Here is a 23,296-nt window from a genome sequence, read left to right on the forward strand (position 1 = left end):
CGCCCTCGGGAGACGCCCCTCGCCGGATCGGAAGTTGACGCGAACGCTTCCGGGTCGCGCGGCACGATGTCTCGAGTCATGTGATACCAAGATGGCGGCGCCGCGGTAGCTGGCTCTGGGAGGTGGCGTCCGGGGAGCCGCGACGGTTTCTGCTCTCGGGCCGTGGAGGCTGCTACGCTTGGGTGGTCCGTGCGGCGGCCTGTACCCCCGCATTGGGCACCTGTTCAAGGCTGAGGCTGTTGCCGTGGCGGTGGGTTCTGGGAAGCGCCGGTGACCTCTCTGCGGGTGCCCTGCGCCGGCCGTGGTCGCCTGAGGAGTAGAAGGGCAGCCGTCCTCCCGGGTCTTCCCGACTCGCGGAGTTCCTCAGGCCTCCGAGAGCTCTGGAGGAGCGACAGCTCTGAGGGGCTGCGGGAGTTCGAGCCCGCGGGTGTGTGACCGGCAGCCTCGTACCCCTGAGGGCGCAAAGAAACCCGCAAGAACTTTGCTTCCTCCTCCAGAGGCCTGGCTCTCTCGCGTTGGCTACTCCCGCATTCTTTCCCACTTTCTCTCAATGTTCTCACCATATACCTGGAAATATGATCAGCGCCCCTGACGTGGTGGCCTTCACCAAAGAGGACGAGTACGAGGAGGAGCCTTACAATGAGCCGGCCCTGCCCGAGGAGTACTCGGTGCCGCTCTTCCCCTTCGCCAGCCAAGGAGCCAGTCCATGGTCCAAACTGTCCGGGGCCAAGTTCTCTCGGGACTTCATCCTTATTTCCGAGTTCTCTGAGCAGGTGGGACCCCAGCCCTTACTGACCATCCCCAATGACACCAAAGTTTTCGGTACTTTTGATCTCAATTACTTCTCTTTGCGGATCATGTCTGTGGATTACCAGGCCTCCTTCGTGGGCCATCCCCCTGGTTCTGCCTACCCCAAGCTGAACTTCGTGGAGGATTCCAAGGTCGTGCTGGGAGACTCCAAGGAGGGGGCCTTTGCCTACGTGCACCACCTCACCCTGTACGACCTGGAGGCCCGTGGCTTCGTGAGGCCCTTTTGTATGGCTTATATCTCAGCAGACCAGCACAAAATCATGCAGCAGTTCCAGGAGCTCTCAGCTGAATTTTCCAAAGCTTCAGAGTGCTTGAAAACAGGCAACAGGAAGGCATTTGCTGGGGAACTTGAAAAAAAACTGAAAGACTTGGATTACACCAGAACAGTGCTGCACACCGAGACGGAGATCCAGAAGAAAGCCAATGACAAAGGCTTTTACTCATCTCAGGCCATCGAGAAGGCCAATGAGCTGGCCAGTGTGGAGAAGTCCATCATCGAACATCAAGACCTGCTGAGGCAGATCCGCTCGTACCCTCATCGGAAGTTGAGGGGGTCCGATTTGTGTCCTGGGGAGACGGAGCGCACCCAGGATCCGCCCAGCCAGGCAGCCACTACCTCTGACCCCGAAGAGTCTGCTGACACAGACCATTACACCTGCAGACCCGCCTACACCCCAAAACTCATCAAAGCAAAGTCCACCAAGTGTTTTGACAAGAAGCTGAAGACCTTGGAAGAGCTCTGCGACACCGAGTACTTCACCCAGACCCTGGCCCAGCTCAGCCACATTGAGCACGTTTTCAGAGGAGACCTGTGCTACCTCCTGACCAGCCAGATCGACAGAGCACTCCTGAAGCAACAGCATATCATAAACTTCCTCTTTGAAGACTTGGTAGAGGTCGATGACAGGAGGGTAGAGAAACAGGAGAGCGCACCCCCTAGGCCCAGTCACGACAGGCCGACTTCCAGGTCTGTAGAGGAATGTCCAGTTCCTCAAGTGTTAATTAGCGTGGGCTCCTACAAGTCCAGTGTGGAGTCCGTGCTAATCAAGATGGAGCAGGACCTTGGGGAGGAGGGGTCCAGGGAAGTGGAGGTGACAGAGCCAAGCAGTTTTGACCCGCAGGAGAACCTGGCCTACCTGGACACGGACATGAAAGGGAGCATTAGCAGTGGCGAGAGCATCGAGGTCCTCGGCACGGAGAAGTCCACCTCTGTGCTGTCGACGTCTGACAGCCAGGCCAGCCTCCCGGTGCCCTCGAGCCCCCAGGTGGTCCGGAGCAAGGCTGTCAGCCACAGGACCATCAGCGGGGACAGTATTGAAGTCCTCAGCACCTGCCCCTCCGAGGCCTTCGTCCCTGACGACTTCAAGGCCAGTTACCCAGGTGCCGTTAATGAAGAAGAGTCCCACGCAGACGACGGCGGGGCAGCCATCCACTTCCAGGCAGGCCTCAGCCCGCCGGAGCTGGGGGAGGCCGAGGAGGGCGGCTCGGGAGTCACCCCGTCACAGACAGACTCCTGCTGCGTCGGGAGGGAGGGTGGCACTCTGCGGGTGCCGCTCTCCACCCCGGGCCACACGCTCTCCGACGAGGACGGGGTCGTGAGTGTCCCCCCGCAGCGCTACCAGCAGAAGGACCAGGAGTTCCACGTGGACGTCTCACTGGAAAACGCCAATGCCTCTTCCCGAGACAGTGGTTCCGAAGGCTTCCCTGCTTATGAGCTGGACCCGAGCCACCTGCTGGCCAGCCGGGACGGCAGTAAGACCAGCCTGGATGACCACTCCGACGCCACCAGCTACGGGAGCAGCGTCACCTCCGCCAGCTCCGACAGGACTCCCTCCTCTGTTCCTCCCACTGGCCCCTCTTCCGAGAGGCATAAGAAGAGGGCGGGCCAGAACGCCTTAAAATTCATCCGCCAGTACCCCTTTGCCCACCCAGCCATCTACTCCCTGCTCAGCGGGAGGACGCTCGTGATCCTAGGGGAGGAGGAGGCCGTAGTCAGGAAGCTGGTGAGCGCGCTGTCCATCTTCGTCCCCAACTACAGCCTCCATGCCAAACCCGTGAAGCACTGGGTCTCCTCTCCTCTGCATATCACGGATTTTCAGAAGTGGAAGCTTATTGGCCTGCAGAGGTAATTGGTTACAGGTGGTGGGGATGGGCCCTGGCTGGTCAGAGATGAGGCTTCAGGTGGCCGTCCCTCTGGGTGAGGTTCACGAGTCGGTGTGGTGGCCCCAGAACCAGGAGGCCTGGCTTCCAGATTGGCCCCAGCACCAACTCGCTGTGTCGCTTTTGGCAAATCCTCTCCCTTTTCTGACCTGTTGCCTTGTCTGTCGCAGGAGGGGTTGCAGTTCCTGAGTGGTTCCCAACCTGGTCTGCACCCTGCTGTGTCAGAATTGTTTGGGAGGATTTTCTAGAATACCGCAGGGTTGCGTTTGGGTTGGCCTGGGGTACGGCGTGGGGTTCGCCTGGTGTGCGGCGAGGTTTGGGAACGACTGGACTGCTTGGGTCTCAGGTCCCCGCTGAGTCTCTAACTCACACTATGGGGTAAATGACTGAGGCGGGGTCTGCCTCTGAGGATGGCAGGGGTGCCGGGAGAGGCAGCCGCCCCGGCTCTCCCTCCCCTGTCCCCTCTGCCCAGGAGCCCATCCCCCCCGCCCCCCGGAAGCTTCCTCCTTTTCCTCCGCGTCACCGGCTGGCGCTGTAGCAGGTTCTCTGGGGTTTTCCACGTTCTGCTTGTCTGGCTCGGGGGGCTCCTGCCCTGGCGTGCGCACTGGGCCCAGCCTCCTGGCTCCTCTCCCCGCAGCCGCCTGTGCTCACCTGAGATGCACGCGCGTCCAGCTGGCTGCTGGTCGGAGCCCGCTCTCTGGACCACGGAGGGGGCAGGAGGCCTTTGCTCCCCGCGGCAGTCACGTTCGTTCTCTTTCCTTTTACGCGGCTCCCTGGCGTCCGTGAGGTCACGGTCCCGAGCCGCCTCGTGTTCGCCCCGCTCACGGCCACCTGACTCGCTCGATCCCTGGCTGCCCCGCGGGGGCGTGGTGGTGGGATTCAAGCCCGGGGCGCTTCCACGTCCACTTCACTCTCGGGCCGTGCTGGCGGCGCTGGGGTACGAGCTGGAGGTCTCGGGCAGGGCCCCTGCTCTGGGAGAATTCGTGCTCCGGAGACCAGAGCCCGGCGGCACAGGAAGGCTAGAGCTCTGACGGGGGCGCCTCGCGTGGGAGGCGTGGGACGGGGGCCCGGAGGAGGGCTGGGGTGTCTGGCTTGAGCGGCAGGGAGGCTGGGGTCGCGGTGGGGGAACAGTGAGGACGGGCCTGCCACACCGGGGCAAGCCCAGCCCGTGGGCATCGTGGGAGCGTGGACGCAGGGCCGAGGCTCAGCGGGTGCCCGGGCCCCTGCCCCCCTGCCGGCGCCAAGTTTGAGCTGGGGGCGGGGTGGGGGGTGGGGGGAGGCCTTTAAGGGACTGCGTTGGGCTGCTGTTCTCAGTGGGATGACGGGCGGGCGGCCCCTACACACACACCTTCACTCCTCCAACTCTCTCCTCTCATCCCAATCTCTGACTGACCTTTGATTTTTTTTGCCTCAAAAGGTGGAGAATCTAAAACACGTCAGTTTATCGACATCACCTGGGTTATCCAGGACCAGGTTCGGGATGGCCTTGCCCTTTCCAGAGGCTTCCCCTGAGCTTCCTTCCTTAGAACGCGCCGGCAGGCAAATGAGGTGTATCCTTCACATCAGCTCCACTCTCCTGGGCACCCGACTGCAGTGCTGTGTTGAGAAGGATTCTGCGGCCCGGCGTGGCTGCACTGGGGAGCCGGCTGTGATCAATCACGATGTCTCTGGGGTGCAGGCGGGGGTAGCGGCAGGTGGCAGTGTCCCTGGAAGGGGGCTGTGAGCTGCTCCTCCGCAGTGGGCACCTGGGCAGCGCCTTTCTCCCTCCTGGGAAAATAGTGGTCATTTGCCAGATACTTACTGAGAGCCATTACGGGCCAGCCGCTGTGCCCGGAGCCAGGATACAGGTGCGTCAGCAGTGGGGCGTCGCGTGACAGGGCCGCCCTCGCTCCCGTCCCAGCGTCACCACCCCGTGGGCTGGCGCTCCCCCAGGCTGTTTCCATTTGCACGAGGAAGACCTGCCTCGTGCTGGCGAGTGTCGGGGGCCCATCGTGTCTGACCCGTGCCTGCTCCGTGCAGGCGCTGCTCTGATGTCCTGGGGGGAGTGGAGGGGGGCGCCGATCGCCGTGTGGAAGGCAGGCCAGGCGGCCGGGGTGGAGCTGGGCCCTCGCCTCCGGACTTGGAGCCGTGGAGGGTCCCTCCAGGAAAGCGGGAGGCCCGTCAGCAGTGACAGCTGAGACCTTTCTAGGGAATGTCTGGTGACTTGTCCCACGAAGCCCTCCCTCCCACACCCCCTGAGCGCGCACAAGTGCTGGGAACCGGGAGATCTGCCCCCAGAGGGCCCTGCTCGGGCGGGCGCCACGGTCGACGGGTCGGGGGCCTTGCCCCCCAGGGCACGTGTCACTGGAGGGTCGACCGAGGGGCCAGGGGGAGAGAGGGGACTGGATTCGCTGCTCACCCGAAGGCGTCCCGGGCGGTGAGCAGCGGACCCGGTGGGGCGGCGCCGTGAGGGGACGAGCCGTGGCCCTGGCTGTCGGGTGCGGAGGCTCCTGCCGCTACCCCGCGGAGCAGGGAAGGGCTGCCCCCGGGATGCACGCGGAGCTCTGGCCCCGGGGGTGCTCAGAGCTGCGGGTGGGTGGTGAGCCGGCCCTGCAGGCAGATCCGGCACTGAGACGGAGAGGCAGATGGAGGCCCACCTGAGGGTCAGCATTTAAGGGTGCGTGCAGAGGGGTGCCTTTGTGTGTCCACGGGGCTCGGTCCCGGGTGCTGGCGCTGTCTGGGATCCGAGAGCTGTGGTCTAGGACAGTCCCTTCCCCCCCAGGCACTTGGACTGTGGGTACGACTGTTCCTCAGGACTCTCACCCCAGAACCACCAGTGGCATTGACCCTGGATTTCTCTTTTCCCACTTAAGTAGGCCCTCTGCCTGGAAATGCTTGTCAGTCAGATCCGCCATTTGTGGGTGTAAGAGACGGATAAACAATCAGGTTGGTCTCCCGCGATTATAAATCAGAACCAGCAATAATCCGGTTGCTTACTAAGCAGCGGTGAGAAGGCCTGGACTGTTTGGAAGACAGCTCCGTTCTGGCAGGGAGGTGCTGGTGTTGCGTCAGAGGCCCTGGGTCTAATCCCAGCTCAGCCGCCTTCTCCGTGGGTGACCCAGGACAAGCCACGGTCCCTCTGCGGGCCTCAGCGTCCTCATCTGTGCAGAGTCCCCCCGCCACCCCGGCTTCAGATGGGCCGTGATGAAGTTCAAGACGGGGGCGGGCGGGGTGCTGCCCGAGGGACAGAGGCCCGGCTGCACCTCCTCCCATGTTATCTGGCCTCCGGAGGAGCTTTGGGGGAAACCAATGAAGGAAAAGTTTGGAGGCGCAAAAGAGGTGGTGCCGCCGTGGGCGGGAGTAGGCCGGGGCGCCAGAGCCTGGGGAGAGGCTGGCCTGAGGTGGGCGGCGGCCAAGTGCAGGGCAGGAAGATGAGGTGAGGCATTTAGCTCCTGGCCCAGCCCCCTCGGGGGGAGGTAAGGGTGACCCAGGAGCGGGCGGGGAGCGCCCGCAAGTCTGACTCCTCGTGGCCTGTGGTGGGGGGCTCGGCCCCGCACACGTGGCCCCACTTGCCCCTGCGCCTGCCGTGCTCTGCAGTCCCCAGAGCCCACCTCTCTCAGGACTCCGAGGTCCCTCCTCCAGCGCCTTCCCAGCCCGCGGCCGCTGCTGTGGACACGGAGGCCACGCCTCCCCTCGCTGGGCCGGCTCGTGCACGTGTCCTTTCTTCCCGGCCAGGCCAGGCCCCAGGTCACTGCCTGGAATACGCTAGGCGCTCGGTAAACGACTGTCTCTACAAGAAGAGAGCACCCACGAGGGGAAAGTATGATGAGGTGACCTCAGTCCCAAGAGACCGTCAGTCCTTTTACAACTGCTTCACAAGCCCCAACTTCCAGAGGAGCGTCAGTGTGCGAAGCGGCTGGTCAGCCAGCCGTTTGCTGGGCTCTGCAGGGCAATCCCAGCTCCTCTGGGAGACCCGGTCTAGACGGGGTGGGAAGGGGCCGCTTACTGAGGCCGACACTCCGGCCTCCTTCGCTCGCTGGGTGAACCCGGCCTGCCTGCCTCTCATGTGCCGGGCACGGCATGGGGTACGGTCCTGGGTCTTCAGGAGCTCCTGGCGCCGCACCGGTCAGCACCAGGCCGGTGGCGAGGGCCAGACGCTGTCCTGAGCGCCACAGCCTGTGCCTCCGCTGTGACCCCAGAGGCAGGACCATCGTCCCTGCCTCACAGACGAGGCTCGGAAGTTAAGGACCTCGACCAAGGTCACAGAGCAAGAACGAGAGGAGCAAACAGGTCAGGGAAGGCTGGGTGAGGTTTACGTTGGCGTAAGCCGGGCACAGAGGGAGGGCTGGGTGTTCCGGGCAGAGCAGAAGGGCCCCCACGGAAAGCCTGGCGAGGCTGCAGGGGAGTCCCTGGGGAGTGACAGGTGGGGCGTCAGGGGCAGCAGAAAGCAGGTCGTCGGGGCCTCGTGGGCCACGCTAGGCACTTGACCTTGGTCGTGAGAGGGGTGAGGAGCCTTGAAGGTCGTGATGGCCAGACCTGCCTTCCAGAGAGCGCCGGCGAGTGGGGCCGGGCGGGGTCTGGCCTCGCGGCAGCGGCCCACCCCAGCTTCTGCCTCCTGACCTTGGCCTGTGTGTTTCAGGGTGGCATCCCCCGCCAGTGCTGGCACCCTCCACGCCCTGAGCCGCTACAGCCGCTACACGAGCATCCTGGACCTGGACCGGAAGACCCTGCGCTGCCCCCTCTACAGAGGCACCCTGGTGCCCCGGCTGGCGGACCACCGCACGCACATCAAGCGGGGCAGCACCTACTCCCTGCACGTGCAGAGTGTGCTCACGCAGCTCTGCGCCAAGGCCTTCCTCTACGCCTTCTGCCGCCACCTGCACCTGCCCGCCCGCGGCACGGAAGCCGAGGGGCTGGCCGCCAGCCGCCAGGCCAGCTTCTTGCAGCTGAACCTGGGGCTGGTGAACGAAGACGTCAAGGTGGTCCAGTACCTGGCAGAGCTGCTGAAGCTACACTACACGCGGGAGCCTTCCGCGGCCGGCCAGCCCGTGCTCAGGTTCGACTACGTCCCCAGTTTCCTATACAAGATCTGAGGTCAGGCCCGGCCACTGTGACCAAGACCTGTGACTGAGGGTACGGGGAGGGCGTTGGCATGACCGGGGGGTCTTCTGTTTAGACTTCTGGTGTCGTTGGCGGGAAGGAAACCGAGGTGGCAGATGTGGTTCCCAGGTGGCTCTGGGCAAGGGGGGTGGGGGCACTGGCCCCCGGGCGGCATCTGGAAGGACGGTAACAGCTCGTGGCCCCGTGGAGAGTGGCCTGGGGTCGGGACTGGGGGCCAGGGCAGAAGAAAGCTTCGGCAGCGTGATGAGGGGCAGGGAGGCGGAGCCTGCAGGGAGGACCACGCCGGCCCTCTCGCACAGCAAGATCAAGGGGAGCAGCCGGTAACCGGACGATTTGGTCGAAAGCAGGACGACGGAACGTCCATTGCCTCGTGCAGACCCCAGCTGGGCCTTTTGCGTGGCCTCGCGGAGCCGCCCTCCCAGGGGAGGCCCCTGGATGCACCCTGCCCTGTCCTCACCTCCTCGCCAGGCACGGAGGGGCCTGCCGCTGGGCTCCCAGGCGCAGCGGAGGGACCAGGCACTGGCCCCTGGTCATCAGAACCGCTGTCGTGGGGGGCTGGGCACAGGCTTCCCGCTGTGCGGGCGAGGAGCCACCAGCTCTCCTGGGGGCGCCGACACTGTCCTCTCGGGGAGGGTCTGCAGACGGGCTGGCGCTCGCCCGGCAGAGGTCACCGCAGACCTTCGCAAGCACTTCACTACCTCACGGGGTGTCGCAGGCGCGGGGCAGCCGGCGGGCTGGGATCTCCTCCGGGAAGGCCGTGGCGGCCTGGAGCGCGCGCATTCACAGCAGCTCATTCTGCCCCAGCTGAGTCCCAACCCCACCTCCTGTTCACCCACCAGGACCCTCCTGACACAGTTACCACTGGTGTGTGTAGCTGGATGGTTCTTTGCAACCTTGAAAACGTCATACTTTTCTTCCTGAAGCTGTTTGTCCCTAAGCAGGGAGAACTCTTGGTATTACTGCTTTTTAATTTTTTCCCCCATGTTGTGGTAAAACACACCTGAACCAGCCACAGCGGTTGCTCCTGAGCACGCGTGCGTGTCTGCCGGGGCCGTGTTCTGTGTCGTCCGAGTCCTGCTGTTGAGACCTGGTCCGCCACCAGCTTTGAGGCACACCACAGCGGTCAGGACCCCCTGGTGACCGAGGAGGCTTCGTATCATCTCTCCCCCGTGGCCCTCCCTGCCCAGGCTTCTGGTCAGGGTCCCCATTTCCGCCAGAGTGTCATTCTGCTCCGGAGGCCGTGACCGAGGCCCACTGTGACAGGGCTGCTACCGCGTCTCCTCGGGTCCTTGTACCTGTGCCGTCACCTGTGTCCCCCAGAGAGGCGTCTCCAGGGACCACACGGCAGCTTCCGAACGTGCAGTGTGGGTGCTGGTGGGAAGGCTGCCCTCCTGTTACCACCGCTCCCCTTGTGTTCAGATGCTGCTTTGTTTTCTAGGGAGGTGGCTAATTGCGTGTACTTGGGCCTCCTGGGACACGAGCTTGTGTGACACCTTATCTCCGAGGGAAGAGCGGTCCGTGGGGCCCAAATGACCAGATGGGAAGCGATCACGGGCCCACCCGTGTCTCGTTCCCGGGCCACCAACATGGCCTCTGCGGTTCACACCTCGCACCTGGGAAGCCAGAAAGGGCAGCAGGTCGGTCACACTGGCCTCCTAGAAGCGGAAGTCCACTCTGGAGGGTGTTTGTGCAGAAGCGCCGCCTCGGGCGAGCCCTGCCGGTGCAAGCAGAAGGCCTGGCCGTGGGGCGGCCGCAGAGAGGGCACCCGGAGCCCCTCTCTTGAGCTGTTTCTTCATTGAGGAGTAGAGCTGTCTTGGCTGACCAGTGGCTGAACTCCAGCATTTAAATTTTGCTTAAAATCCAACTTTGCAGTGTGCAGGTTCACAGAATTGCTTGATGCCAAGTATGTTTCTCTTCAAAGGGAGCTCAAAGGGGAACCAGGCCTTCCCGGCCCTGCCACGCTGGCGACTGGAACCTGCCAGGAGTCTCAGACGCACCTGAGTCTGAGTGGTGGGGGCCTGTGCAACAAACTCATCTCGTCAGGAATCTTAACAAGAGGTTTTCCCTGGTACTAGGTCAGCAAGCGTCCAAATGCTGAGAAACGCTTCCAAAATCAGAGAGTGTCAGTGCCCTTAGTACTTCTTCAATCCTAAGTATCGCCTCGAAGGCCCAGGCACCAGAACCTTGAGGTTTGTTTCAGCTTCACTTCCAGTCCATTACCTGCCCCCCACCCTGCCTTTTTAAAGCAGTCCAAGTTAAGAAGAACCTGCCTAGGCTGGCATTTATGCAGTAGTGATTTCCAGAAGCTCCACGGTAGACATCAGCTGAACCCTTTTATAGCACCTGTGGCCCTGGGGACCCTACTCCTTTAGTAGAATCTGGAAATGGGCTGTGATAGCCCAGCTTCCATTTCCCATGTAGCTCTGAACTTCTTGCTTCAGATCAGTTACTGTGTGCAAAGTATCGTAGACTTCATCCCCAAACAAGTAACAAATCCCATGTCAAAATCCCAGGATGGCCGATAGATTCTCCCCCGAGTGCCAGGGCTGCTGCAGCTCGTGACACATCCCCGGAGGCCCAGCGGCCTGGAAGATCTCGCACGCAGCTCGCCACCCACCCTCCCCACCAGCCTGATGGCGCCTGGCCGGTCAGCTTCTCCACGTGGCCCACGTCGTCTTTGCACAGGCAGGAGCCCTCCTGGGCTGGTGCGGTCCATCAGTCCGTGTGGACAGCCTTCGGAGGCACCAGCCCCCCAAGCCAGCATCAGATCTTACCTCCCATCTCCCTAGAGGCTCAAGAAAGTGCCTTGGCTCGTGCTTTGAAGCAAACCAGCTAGCTTTCTGGCTTTTTCCCAATATTGTGATAGAAACTGATACAACTGGAACTTTTGAGAGAGAGATGGTATTAACAGATTGCAAAAGGAAAAGTATCACATCTCTACTTCTGGCTGGAAGGAAAACCAGCCTCAGCTAAGGTTGGAGCACACCCAGCTCTTCTGAGCCCGTCCTGCTTTGAGGTTTGGTTTCAGCTGTGGGGAGGAGGGAGCACTTGGCCATGAATCAAGTGCTGGTCTGGGGCCCCAGCCTCCCGGGAGTGCTTGGGGTGTGGCGGCCTTTGTCTCCTGCGGGGGAAGAGTCGAGCTCCTGGGTGTGAGGCTGTTTCCACAGCTGCGGAGGTGGCAGCCGCCCTGCCCGCTGTGCTGGAGCCCCGGGGCGTCAACCACGGCCGTGTTAAGGCCACGGTGAGAAGCATAGTGCGTGAGGAAGTCGTATCTGTCGTTTTTTGAAAAGCTACATTATTACTGCATGCTCCTCGTCGTGTGTGAGCGTGAGTCCCACCGGGTGAGCCGTGGTCACTGCGGCCAGGGCGAGAGCACGCTGCACACGCCACACGCGTGCCCGCAGCTCCCGGTGTGGCTGCACCCAGAGTTCAACCAGTTATGCCAAACAAATAGTATGAGAAGTGTACTTTTTAAGAAATTAATTTATTTGAGTTGAGATATTTTTGAGATATAAAAATCGGTTGTATTTTTTAAAGCTATAATTCTTGTAGACATTCTGTGGTTAAAAATTTGTGCTTATTAAAAATGGTCATCTATGTTTTGCACTTGAGATTTGTGAAAAATAAAGTTTCTGTGGGAAGGTGACCTCTGGTTTCCTGATCACGGGAGGGAGGTGGCTGGCTGCTCAGCGGCCTGCCTGCCCTGGGCTGGGGGAAGGGGACCACATCCCCCTCCTGCCCAGGTGCTGTAAGCGGGACTCCCACCGAGCTGGGTGGCACCTGAACAGACCCGTCTAACTGTGATTCTGATTGAAAGCACAGCAGAAGGGCCAGGACGCCCCCTGCTCGTTTGCGACGGTTATAACCGAGTCCTCCTCTGGTGCCCACTGGGGAACAGACAGCAATGGGCGGCTCTTCCAAGCTCGAACTTCGCTGCTTCCGGCTGCCGCAGCAAGTCAGGGAAGCCCAGGGACTCTTAAGAGTGGAGTCTTCCCAGTAACCCTGCCCTCCACCAGTCTGGATAATTAAGGCTGAATGGCTAAATTGTATTTCATTTTTTCAGAATAACTATACATAACTGCGAGAAAGTGAGGTTCAGATTTAAACTCCTTAATAACTTGTCCCAGAATGACTAACACTGAGCCTTAAACAAATGGTTTGTGAACAAAGTAAAAAAAGCAAAGTCTGGAAAGGGGCCCGTGTGGGGCCTCCAGGGCGCTGGGTCCCTGGGCGGGCGGGCCCTCGTCTAGAAGTCGGGCAGGCCCGGCAGAGGGAAGAGGGCGGCGAAGCTCTCCACCTCCGCCCTGAGTGCCGCCAAAGCCCGCTGGTGATCCTCGGCCCCCGCCAGCTTCTCCGTGAACTCCTTCAGGGTGGTCTTCAGCCCCACGGTGTCCTGGATCTGCAGGGTCAGCTCTATCCCTGCACCAGCGAGAGACACCACTGCCTGCGTGCCCCCGGCGGCCGGGCCCGACTGCCCTGCCGTCCACGCGCCCACCACCCTCTCAGCCCACACGGTCTGCTGGGCGATGCTCTGTCTCCCAGCCCTGCTCCAGCCTCGACGTCCTTCATCCCGACCGCACAGCCCCACGCGGCCAGTGTCCACGCCTCTCCTCACCTCTGTGAATAAAATGGGCAACTTTTTGGAAATCTTCTTCCAAGAGTCCTCGGGATGTCAGCGCTGGGGTCCCCAGGCGCAGTCCGCTGGGCCGTAGGGCGCTTTTGTCACCTTCAAGAGAAACAGGCTCTGTCCCTGGGCTGCACCCATCTCCCCACTGACGATCGGGCACCGGGAAGGGGCTCGTGGGCAAAAGGAATAGGCCCACGGACGCTGGCTCACACCTCGGCTGCGCTACTTGAAATATCAGGAGAGCCGCCTTTTGCGACGTGGTCCTTGCTCCTGACACCAGGGCAGCATCTGTCTGGGTTTGAGGGACGTCGCCCACATCTTATTCACGACCCGCTGAGAAATGCAGCCGGTTTTCCAGAGGCCCCAGCCTCCCTCTCCCTCTCGGTCCCCAGCGGGGTCAGCGCCGCGTCAGAGGGGGCGGGCGGGGGAGCACGGCCTGGCCCCCGTCCTGCGCTGCACGTCCTGTCCCCAGAGCCAAGTCACCATCGGCCTTGAGAGGTGCAGACAGGAGAGGACTGAGGACGCTCACCTGGGCAGGTGTTCTTGTTGCAGGCGATGGAACAGGCTTCCAGCACCTTCTCAGCGCGGCCGCCGTCCGTGCCTTTGGAGCGGAGGTCCACGAGGATCAAGTGGTTGTCAGAACCACCTGGAAACCAGGTTAGACACATGGAAGCCGACCCAGTGCTGAGTGAAGGAATCTTTCTCTTCCAAAGAAATGGGGGGTTGTGACCCCCACCACGTGTCCTGCGGGGCTTTCATCACCTGCTAAAGACCACATGCCCCAGGGCCTCAGAGTTTGAGAAGAAGCACAGAGTAGTTTAAAAAGGGAACCTGAGGATGCAGAGGGGGCTGAGGGCAAACGGCCAGCCCAGACGGCCCGCTGCCACGTCCCAACCTGTCAGGTGCCGGGGCAGCGCCTGGAAGCCTGTTGGGGTGATGACGTCATCTGGGAATGTCCCCCTTCTAAGTCCACCCTCAAGGCTCCCTCTAAGGGGGCCTCAGAGTAGCGGGCAGTGGGAGATCTAGGTGACGGTGACGGGCACGTCAGGTGCAGACACTGCCAGCCCATTGTGTGCTTTAACCCCAATCCTGCGAGGATGATAGTATTTTCAAAGTGGTGCAGAAGAGATATGGAAGAACTTTCTGGAGCGGCCCAAGGCCACCCAGGAATCTTCCAAGCACCTGATCTTCACTTTGAACTCTAGTTAATCCCCGGGTTAACTAGATCCCCATCGCTGACTTAGGCGATGACCACGGCTTCAAAGACGCACGTGGCCTAAGCGGACGTGTGGCTCTGGACACACAGCCCCCTTGCTTGCCGCGTGGCTTTAGGAACCTCAGATGCCCATTTGTAAAATAAGACCAGTGATTCCCAAGGCTATCTCGAGGTTTGAACGAGGTCGTGTATACAGAGCTGAGGGGGTCCCGAGTCACCCCATGGCTGCGGCCACCGTGCCCAGGCCACAACCCTACAGCCACACCCTGGCAGGGCCTGGACGAGGCTCAAGCAGGAGCAAGGCTGCCCTCAGGGCTCGGTTCCTGTCATACCTGTGACCACTTTGTAGCCCAGCCCCATCAAGGCCTCGGCCAGAGCCCTGCAGTTGGCCAGCACCTGGCGCTGGTAGAGTCTGAACTCCGGAGTCATGGCCTGCTTCAGGGCCACCGCCACCCCTGGCAGGAGATGAAGACAGACCGAGAGTCAAAGAAACATCCGTCTCCACTCGGGCTTCCCAGCTTCTCGGTGTCACCCAGGGCGGCGGGTTACATCTCCTCCCAAAATGATCTCTTTTAACCCTGCAACTGCCCGGCTAAGCCTCAGATCTCTCTCTCTGAGCAAGTGTTTTTGAGGCGGCCTCTCTCCAGCATGAAGTTTCGGGCTAAGGAAATCACCAGGGGAGAGCTGTTCCCGGCAAGATGGATTTTGTCCTTTTTAAGCTCGACGTGTGAAAACGGGTCACTTAGCTGCTGATGCTTTGATGCCAAATTATGCACCTTTCAGAGCAGAGCCCAGATGAGAGGTACAGGCCTGATCTACCTGCACACCCAGACTCCTCCGGGACCTTGTTCGATCCCCGGAGCTGCTTGAAGGGGCGCAGAAGATGGAGGAGGATGCAAACCAGGCGCCCACGTCCTGGCACAGGAGCCCCCAGTCCGTGTGTGGGAAACGGCCTGGAGAGGCTGGAGGGCTGGCATCCCACCACTGGAGGGCGCTGAGCGGCTGGGTGTAAGGGGAGCTGCCCCTGCCCACTCTGGAGCCTAAAACTCCCCCTTCACTGCTCCCTCCACGCCCCTTCTTGCATACACCAGTACTTCTCCCGACAGTCTCCCAATGGGGACAGGACACCTCTGTCCTGGCTCCTCCACCAACTGCTTTGCTCCAAAGACAGAGTAAAAGCTCTGAGGTCATCAGATTTTCTAAGGCTCGGGTACAACCAGAGAAGGAGTATGTCTATGACAGCTGCTGGGCTGTGATGGAATAGGACCTAGGAGGTACCAGCGTAGCCCCAAAGTCAAGGCCAGGGGTCAGACACAGTTGTCGCCGTCCCCTCCCCTGGAGGCCAGGAGACCAGGGGAGGGCCGCCCGCCCGCTCACGTGCTCCTTCGGCTGTGCGGTATTCCATTGTCAGGCCCCCTCCCCATGGTTTCTCAGGGGCTCAGGTGGGGCCTGCCCGACTCAGTGGAGTGGCCGTCCCCTCCGTCCCTGCTGACGTGTGCACTGCTCCCCTCCTCTGCCTCGTGAGCACCTCTTAGGGCACACGCTCCGGGGACGGGCTATGGGGGAGCCGCCCGAGGCGTGTGGCTGCGGGGCCTGGGCACGGTGGGTCTGCGTTACCAGCAATGGCGTGGTTGTGGGGCCCCCCCTGCAGGCCTGGGAACACGGCAGAGTTGATGAGTGACTCCAGGTTGTAGCGAGTCTCTCTGCCCGTCTTCGGGTCCACGCTGCGCACTCCTGGACAAAGGACAACACGGGACATGGGAAAGGCCATCCCCTCTGTTTTCTCCCCACCTGGACACAGACCCGGCCCCACTCCTGGAGGCGATGCTGCAGGCCAGGGAGGGTGCTTGCTCCCACGGGGGCTGGGTGAGGGAACCACCCTTCAAAGGTCAAAGGAAGGGGCTTCCCTGGTGGTGCAGTGGTTAAGAGTCCACCTGCCAGTGCAGGGGACATGGGTTCGAGCCCTGGTCCGGGAAGATCCCACATGCCACGGAGCAACTAAGCTCATGTGCCACAACTACTGAGCCTGCAATCTAGAGCCTGCAAGCCACAACTACTGAGCCCGCGCACCAAAACTACTGAGTCCGCACGCCACAACTACTGAAGCCCACGTGCCTAGAGCCTGTGCTTGCCCGTGCAATGAGAAGCCCGTGCACCGTAACGAGAGAAAACCCGCATGCAGCAACAAAGACCCAACGCAGCCAGAAAAAAAAAAAAAGAGATGAAAGGATGAAAATGTCCCTCCACTGAGAGAGTAATAAAGAATACACCTCGGGCATATTTCCTCAAAGAACTATCCAAGAGCGCAGTCTTCCAAGATGACTCCTTTGGGGGAGACGTGACTCATCTGGCCAGAAACAGAGAAGCAGCTTCCTTTCTGAGAAAAGTTTAAGGACCAGTAATAGGAGCTGCCAGTGTCTCCATGGAGCTTCCCGTGAGCCAGGAACTGCTCTGAGCAGTTTCCCTAAATTCATTCATTCAATCCTCGCAACAGCAGTCCCCAGGGACAGGTACAATTATTACGATCCCTACTCTGGAGGTGAGGAATTGAGGCTCAGAGAGGCTGCACAACTAGCCCAAGATCACACAGCACATCCGTGGCAGAGCCAGGACTTGCTCTGCCTGGAGGGTCAATCGAACATCACCAACATACAGTGGGGAAAACAAATGTCTCCCCAGCGGGTGGGAAAGGCCACCTGCCTCAGAAACCTGAACACAGCTGAGGAGGGGCCTCTGAGGGGCACAGAGGCAGCAGGTCCCTGAGAAGCCCAGTGGGCACGTGGTGTATCCAGTCCTGGCCAGCGGCTGAGCAAGGGGGTCCCGCAGTGGGTAAAGAAAGATGCGGTCACCAGAGGGGGGTTCTCTCTGCTGACGTGAGGTTAGTGCACCGGGACTGAAGACTATGGGACCCTAATCCTGCTTCTCAGGAATGGGAATCCCAAATAAGGGAACACATACACGTAGGCTCCATCATGGGAAGGAGAAATTCCTCACTCAAACGACAAACTCCTACTATGGTTTACACATCAGTGTCTTAGGGTTTGATTACTGAGTCTTTCTGTGGGAGAAACATGCTACAGTAAGTTCACCAAAATAACGCCGCACGGCAAGGTCTCCTGGAGCCCTGCCAGCCACGCACACCCTCCTGTCACCCCAGCGTCTTCCACTCAACAGGGTAAGCTGAGCCACAGGACGCTGGCCCCCAGGACGCCCTTCCCCTCCCCCTTCCCCGGACCTGGACAGCCGGGCTCAGGGCTTCCTGCTCGTTACAGCATCGGGGTCAGTCTTCCCGGCTCCCTAAACCGACCGTGGGCCCCAAGAAGAAAGGCAGCCCCGGCCCCGCCAGTAGCGCACCCTTCCTGTAGAAGATCATGCCAGCGCGGCAGCCCCGCAGGGTCTTGTGGGTGGTGGTGGACACCACGTGGCAGTGCTCGAAGGGGGAGGGCACCACGCCGGCCGCCACCAGCCCGCTGATGTGCGCCATGTCGGCCATGAGGTACGCCCCGTTGTCGTCAGCGATCTCGCGCAGCCGGGCGTAGTCCAGGTTCCGGGAGTAGCAACTGGTCCCTGAGACGGCAAGGGTGACGCTGAGTCAGCTCGAGAGCAGAGCCGCCTCGGTTGGGCACGGCGTCTGAAAGCCAGCCTTGCCCCCTCCAAGGCCTGAGGATGGAAACGAGGGACGCCTGCAAATCCCGCCTGTGCCAAAGGCGACACCCTGCTCTCTGCCCCTGTGTCGCGTGGCTGGGGCGGCCCCCGGCCATTACCAGCCCAACTAGGCAGGGGCCAACATGTCCAGATGCTTCTGGGGAACAGTGCAGGGCTGACGGTCCTGAGAGAAAAGGAAATAGACCCAAGCAGCTCAGCTGCGCGGCAGAAACCAGCAGGGAGTGAGGACAGGGTGGGAACAGCACACAAGCTTGTTTGTGAGAGGCTGGGGCCCCGCCGGGCTCCTCACCTGCGATGATGAGCTTCGGGTGGAAGAGGCGGGCGTTCTCCTCCAGCTGGTCGTAGTTGATGTAGCCGGTGTCGGGGTTCACCTGTGGACGGCACGGAGATGGGGGCTTGGGCCACTTCCTCCTGCCCGGCTGTCGAGGGTAAGAGGACTCCCTCCACCTGCCCAGAGCTCTTTGCTCCCCTCGCTGCCAACCAGGACTTGAGGGCGAGACGGGGCACAAGCGCTTAGGCAACCAGGCATCATGGCTCTCAGACAGGATACCCTGGGGGTCCTGGGGGAAGAGCGAGCCCTGCTCCTGACTCGCCGCGGAAGGAACCAGAGGGACAAACATGCAGCACGTGTGCAGGTGCGAAGGCCCCGCCGCCTCACCCCACGTCCGTCTAGTCCAGACACATGAGGCGAAAAGAAGAGAGAAAGGCTCGGGGACCCAAAGGCCACCCAGGCCGACGCTACTCAGACACCTCGATTGTGCACCACGAAGGCCTGGGCACCAGAGGTGAGCCCCTTAGAACCAGTAATGGATCAGCAAGGCCCCCGGACACAGGGCTGAAAAACAAAGGTCAATTATATTTGTGTATATATATATAAACGGGAAAAAACAGAAAACAAAATTTTAATAATATCATTACATTAGTTTCGAAAAACTGTAAAATATTTAACAAAAGATGAACAAGACCTCTGCACAAAGCACTATTGAGAAAAACTTTAAAACACCTAAAAAGAGTAATTAAGGCAGCGCGTGCTTGCAGGACAATCTGATGGACAGAACTGATCCCAGAAGCAGAATCCCTTGTACTGGAAGGCCACCCACTTGGTGAGGGCGGGGGGCCCTGCAGGAAGGAGGTCTTCTGGTCGCGGCACTAGGCCAGGTGGGTGCCCACCTGTCACCTGGGCGCCGACCTCACCCCATACACAGAAATCCCTTCCCAGCAGACCACGGATCCATGTGCAGCGTGTAAAACACAAAGCCTTTTTTTTTCGGGGGGCGGGGGGAAACACATTTCTTAGTAATTCCAGTTTATTAAAGTTGTGTTAAAGCATTTGTGCTGGGGAGTGGACACAACCACAGAGGGGTCACTGCAGGGAGACTTCAGGGGCATGGGAGCCCCCGGGGAGGAGGTGGTTGGAAGCCCCTGCCCCCGGTGGGGGGGGGAGGATTCAGGTTGGGTGGGCGCCCTTTCCAAATGAAAAAGGTGCCTACAGCTTAGCACGGTTACAGAGCTTGTGTGAGACGTGCTGGGACTGGCTGAAGGGTGCTTGGGGGTTTGGTCTGGGGCTTTGTTTCAAGGGCGTGAACCGGTTCCTCCTCAGTCACCTGAACTCGGTGAAGAAACTGCTGTCTTAATAAAAAATCAACAGCTGACCCACAGTAAAAAATTGGATATAATTCTAAAAAAGTTTTAAAGGAGATTAATTACCAAAAAAACCCCAAAATCTGCTGCTACTCTCTCCCTCCACATTTTGCTTTTTAAATTTGTGGGATTTTTAAAAAAGATTTTTTGTATCTTTTTAAATCTTGAAAATTCAACAATACAACAGCTCCTGGAAGGATTCACAGGCATTCGTCACAAACCACAGAGGGGCCAGAGCAGCAACAGGAAGCGGAGAGGAGGGATTCCTGCTGCGGTTCCTCTGCCTGCCCGTGCGGGGCGACTGCCGGGAGGTGACAGTCCCGCAGAGAGGGCAGGGGCTGGGGGGGGGCCCGGCAGGGAGGCAGCCCGGCGGGCAGGGGAGGGACCCCGCTGGCTGGATTTTTCGAAGAGCAAAGTCAGGTCAGCAAGCGTAACGCTGCGTGGCTGCCGTGGCTCGGTGGGTCGGTGGGTGGGTGGTGGTGGGGGGCACGAGGAAATGACCAGGAACGGCCATTCGACAAGAAACACCGGAGACGGGTCCGGACACAAGGAAGCAGCACCCTGTGCACGACCGCACCACAAGCCAGGATGCAGGTTACCTGCCGTCCACCCCACTCTGGTCATCCCCGTTGATAAGTCGCCACGCCTCCACGAGCCCACCAACCTTACATGTGGTTTTTGACCACACTGTTTATGATGACGAGGGCCGGTCCCATGCCGGGCACAGGCGGGTACTGGGTGCAGCCGGCTGAAGTCAGGTCTGGCGGGGGCAGGGGCGGGGGTGTAGACACAGGCTACTCTCACCATGCCAGGCGTGGGTGGCCGCACAGCCCCGGCTCTAGCCCCCCGGCTGCAGGGACTCGGCCGGCGTGGAGGGCTGTGTGCTGGGGCCACCCCTGGGGGGTCTGGCTGTCACCCCTCTCCCCGGTTCTGGACCAGCCAGCACCCCGACTGCGCCTGAAAGCCCTGGGCAGTCGCCTCCCCACCCGTCTCCCTGCGCCTCAGCTCGGCCCCTAGCGCTCCGTCCCCTGCGAGCCCTGAGCGCCCGAGGGTCCCCAGGGCAGGGAAACGACACTGACAGGGGTACTTCCTGAGGTGCCCGGGAACGAAGCTCCGTATTCCCACGGGCGCGCCCAGCGCTGGAGGCTTTGAGAACGGGCTGTGGAGCTACGGAGAGACGCACTTGTACCTTGTAGGGCATAGATTCGAAAAAGATGGACGTAGCGGAGATCTTCTTCTTGTTGGTCATGAACCCGTGGGTCAGGTGGCCCCCGTCGGGCAGGTCCAGGCCCATGATGCGGCCGTGGGGCTCCACCAGGGCTGTGTACACCGCGAAGTTTGCGGGGGAGCCTGGAGCGGGCAGACCAGGGAGGTGCGATTACTCCTGCCCACAAGGCTGTCGACCAGGGTGGCCAGAACAGGCCTGGCCGCGATGCACTCCTCTGGCCCCAGGTGCCCCTGGTGGGGACATTCAGAGATGGGGGCTGCCCGGGAGGCGCTCGTGTAGCTAGCAGCCGAGGGCGATGGGGGAAGACCCCAAGCCCAGCTGGATCCCTGGGAGGCTGGCAGAACGGGGCTGCCCAGGCCTGTCTGGACGTGGTGATTACCTGAGTAAGGTTGGACGTTGACTCCCCAGCCCTGGGGGTCCAGGCCATAGACCTGCAGCGCTCGCTTCTGACAGAGGACCTCCAGCTCATCGATGAATTCCGTCCCGCCATAGTACCTGCGGGGAAGGCAGGTGACGTGGGCCCACGCAGCCCACCTCTGCACTGAGGACGGAGGAGCAAGGGTGAGAACGCGCACCCTGAACCCACGCGACAGCTTCCGCCAGCGCCCAGGGGGCTGTGTCTGCCCAACTGTGAGGAGGGGCAGACGGACCTTGGGGACACTGTCACGGCTGTGTGATCACCTATGTAAGGTGCCCACAGGAGTCAATTGACAGGGGCGGGGTGGGGAACAGTGGTTGCATTCTAATAAAATTTTTACTTCTGGTTGAGTAATTCTGTATCAAAATTTATCATGCGTTTGTATTTTTTATCATTTGTATACTAATACTTGTAATAACTCAATCCAGAAGAAATTTTTAATACTTAGGCCTTGTGGTCACAAACAGCTTTAAAAATTTTAAACTAAATGTATATACATTGTTTGAGTATACTGAAAAGCACATAACATAAAATTTGCCGTCTTAACCATTTTTAAGCATTCAGTTCAGTAGCGTTACATTGATAAGTATGTTCCCATTGCTGTGTAACAGATCTCCAGAACGTTTTCATCTTGCAAAACTGAAACTCTGTACCCACTGAACAACAGCTCCCCAACCCCTTCCTGCCCCTGGAAACCACAGTTCTACTTTGTTGTGACAATTCCAGGAACTTCATCTACGTGGAATCATACAGTATTTGACTTTTTGTGACTGGTTTATTTCACTGAGCATAATGTCCTCAAGGTTTATCCACGTTGGAACAAGTGTCAGGATTTCCTTCTTTTTTGAGGCTGAAGGACATTCCACTGTATGGATGGACCACAGTTTGTGTAGCCACTCATCCATCAGTGGACACTTGGGTTGCTTCCACCTTTTGGTTCTTGTGAAGAATACTGCAATGAACATGGGTGTACAATCATCTATTTGAAGTCCTGCTTTCAACTCTATTGGCTAAACACCCAGGAATGGGATTGCCGGATCATATGATAGTTCTATTTTTAGTTTTTTTTAAGGAACCTCCATACTGTTTTCCATAGTGGCGGCACCGTTTCCCATTCCCACCAACAGTGCACGAGGCTTCAGTTTCTCCACATCCTCACCAACTGTCACTTTCTGTGTTTTTGATAGTAGCCATCCTAGGGGGTGTGAGGTGGTCTCTCACCGTGGTTTTGATTGGCATCTCCCCGAGGGTTAGTGATGCTGAATGTCTTGCGTGTGCCTGTTGGCCAAAGTTACTGTTTCACGGGTACAGAGCTTTGCTTCCACAACATGAAAAAGTTCTGGAGACGGATGGTCACCGTATCAAGAGTGTACTTAATGTCACTGAAGTTTTCACTTAAAAATGGTAACTTTTACAGTATGTGTATTTTACCACACTAAAGAGGGGGAATGTGAGGTTTGTACTCACAACACTTCAGACACCAAACGTGTGGGTTTTTTTCCTCACACCGACCAGCTCTGACAACCCTGTTGCCCTACAGTTCAGCTCTGACCTAGCTGCCCCGAGTTAGCTCCAGACCTACAGGACCTGCAAGGTTCGGGCCCCCCCATTCCGTGTGATGAGCCTGGGGTTCCGGTAACACCCCCTTAGGTCCAGCAATTGCTAGAAGGACTCACAGAACTCAGGGCGGCACTTTACTTACTGTTCCCGGTTAATTATAAAGGACACAACTTGGGCTTCCCTGGTGGCACAGTGGTTAAGAATCCGCCTTCCAATGCAGGGGACACGGGTCCAAGCCCTGGTCCGGGAAGATCCCACATGCCGCGGAGCAACTAAGCCCGTGAGCCACAACTACCGGGCCTGCGCTCTAGAACCCGCGAGCCACAACTACTGAGCCCGTGTGCCACAACTACTGAAGCCCGTGCTTCTAGAGCCCGTGGTCCTCAACAAGAGAAGCCACCACCATGAGAAGCCCACGCACCACAACAAAGAGTAGCCCCTGCTAGCCGGAACGAGAGAAAGCCCGCGCGCAGCAACGAAGACCCAATGCAGCCAAAAATCAATAAATAAAATAAATTTAAAAGATAAAAAAATAAATAAAATAAAGGACACAACTCAGGACAAATGAAGAGATGCGTGGGCAGGGTATGGGGAAGGGGCTTGGAGCTTCCACGCTCCCCCGAGGCGCCACCCTCCCAGCACCTTGATGTGTCCGCCAGGCAGGACGGTCCCCGAGCCCCGCTGCTCAGAGTTCTATGAGGCCTGACCAGTGAGATCGGCTGCCGCGACTGACTGGGTCTCCAGCTCTCCAGTCAGGCCACCAGCCCCCATCCCGAAGCGCTCGAGGGGCCACCAAGTTTCACCCCCTTAACACACACTAGGCTCGGTGGGAAGGGCTCATCGTGAGTAACAAAAGCTGCTCAAGGGACT

The 23,296-nt window shown here is 59.7% G+C and overlaps 2 protein-coding genes across 4 annotated transcripts in view; one reads left to right on the top strand and one right to left on the bottom strand.

Annotated features, from left to right (window-relative positions):
• The first annotated feature begins 54 nt into the window (after nucleotides 1–54).
• Nucleotides 55–11,681, top strand: SMCR8 (SMCR8-C9orf72 complex subunit). The gene is made up of 2 exons (XM_007174149.2): nucleotides 55–2,935; nucleotides 7,589–11,681. Exons 1-2 carry the CDS (start codon nucleotides 576–578, stop codon nucleotides 8,040–8,042), a joined length of 2,814 nt encoding a protein of 937 aa, XP_007174211.2. The 5' UTR covers nucleotides 55–575; the 3' UTR covers nucleotides 8,043–11,681.
• SHMT1 (serine hydroxymethyltransferase 1) overlaps nucleotides 11,536–23,296 on the bottom strand; it is a 62,529-nt gene continuing 50,768 nt past the window's right edge. For 2 of the 3 annotated variants that reach the window (XM_057535780.1, XM_007174150.3), the window contains exons 4-12: nucleotides 20,828–20,943; nucleotides 20,410–20,570; nucleotides 17,869–17,950; nucleotides 17,268–17,480; nucleotides 15,531–15,647; nucleotides 14,246–14,368; nucleotides 13,227–13,343; nucleotides 12,686–12,796; nucleotides 11,536–12,489 (exon numbers count right to left, since the gene is read on the bottom strand). In XM_057535780.1, coding sequence (XP_057391763.1) covers nucleotides 12,317–12,489; nucleotides 12,686–12,796; nucleotides 13,227–13,343; nucleotides 14,246–14,368; nucleotides 15,531–15,647; nucleotides 17,268–17,480; nucleotides 17,869–17,950; nucleotides 20,410–20,570; nucleotides 20,828–20,943 — 1,213 coding nt within the window. In that variant the 3' untranslated portion in view covers nucleotides 11,536–12,316. The remainder of the gene's footprint in view (nucleotides 12,490–12,685; nucleotides 12,797–13,226; nucleotides 13,344–14,245; nucleotides 14,369–15,530; nucleotides 15,648–17,267; nucleotides 17,481–17,868; nucleotides 17,951–20,409; nucleotides 20,571–20,827; nucleotides 20,944–23,296) is intronic. The other variant, XM_007174152.2, reaches the window with a different exon arrangement.

Source organism: Balaenoptera acutorostrata, chromosome 20 (assembly GCF_949987535.1).
Source record: "Balaenoptera acutorostrata chromosome 20, mBalAcu1.1, whole genome shotgun sequence".
In the NCBI taxonomy this organism is placed as follows: Eukaryota; Metazoa; Chordata; class Mammalia; order Artiodactyla; family Balaenopteridae; genus Balaenoptera; species Balaenoptera acutorostrata.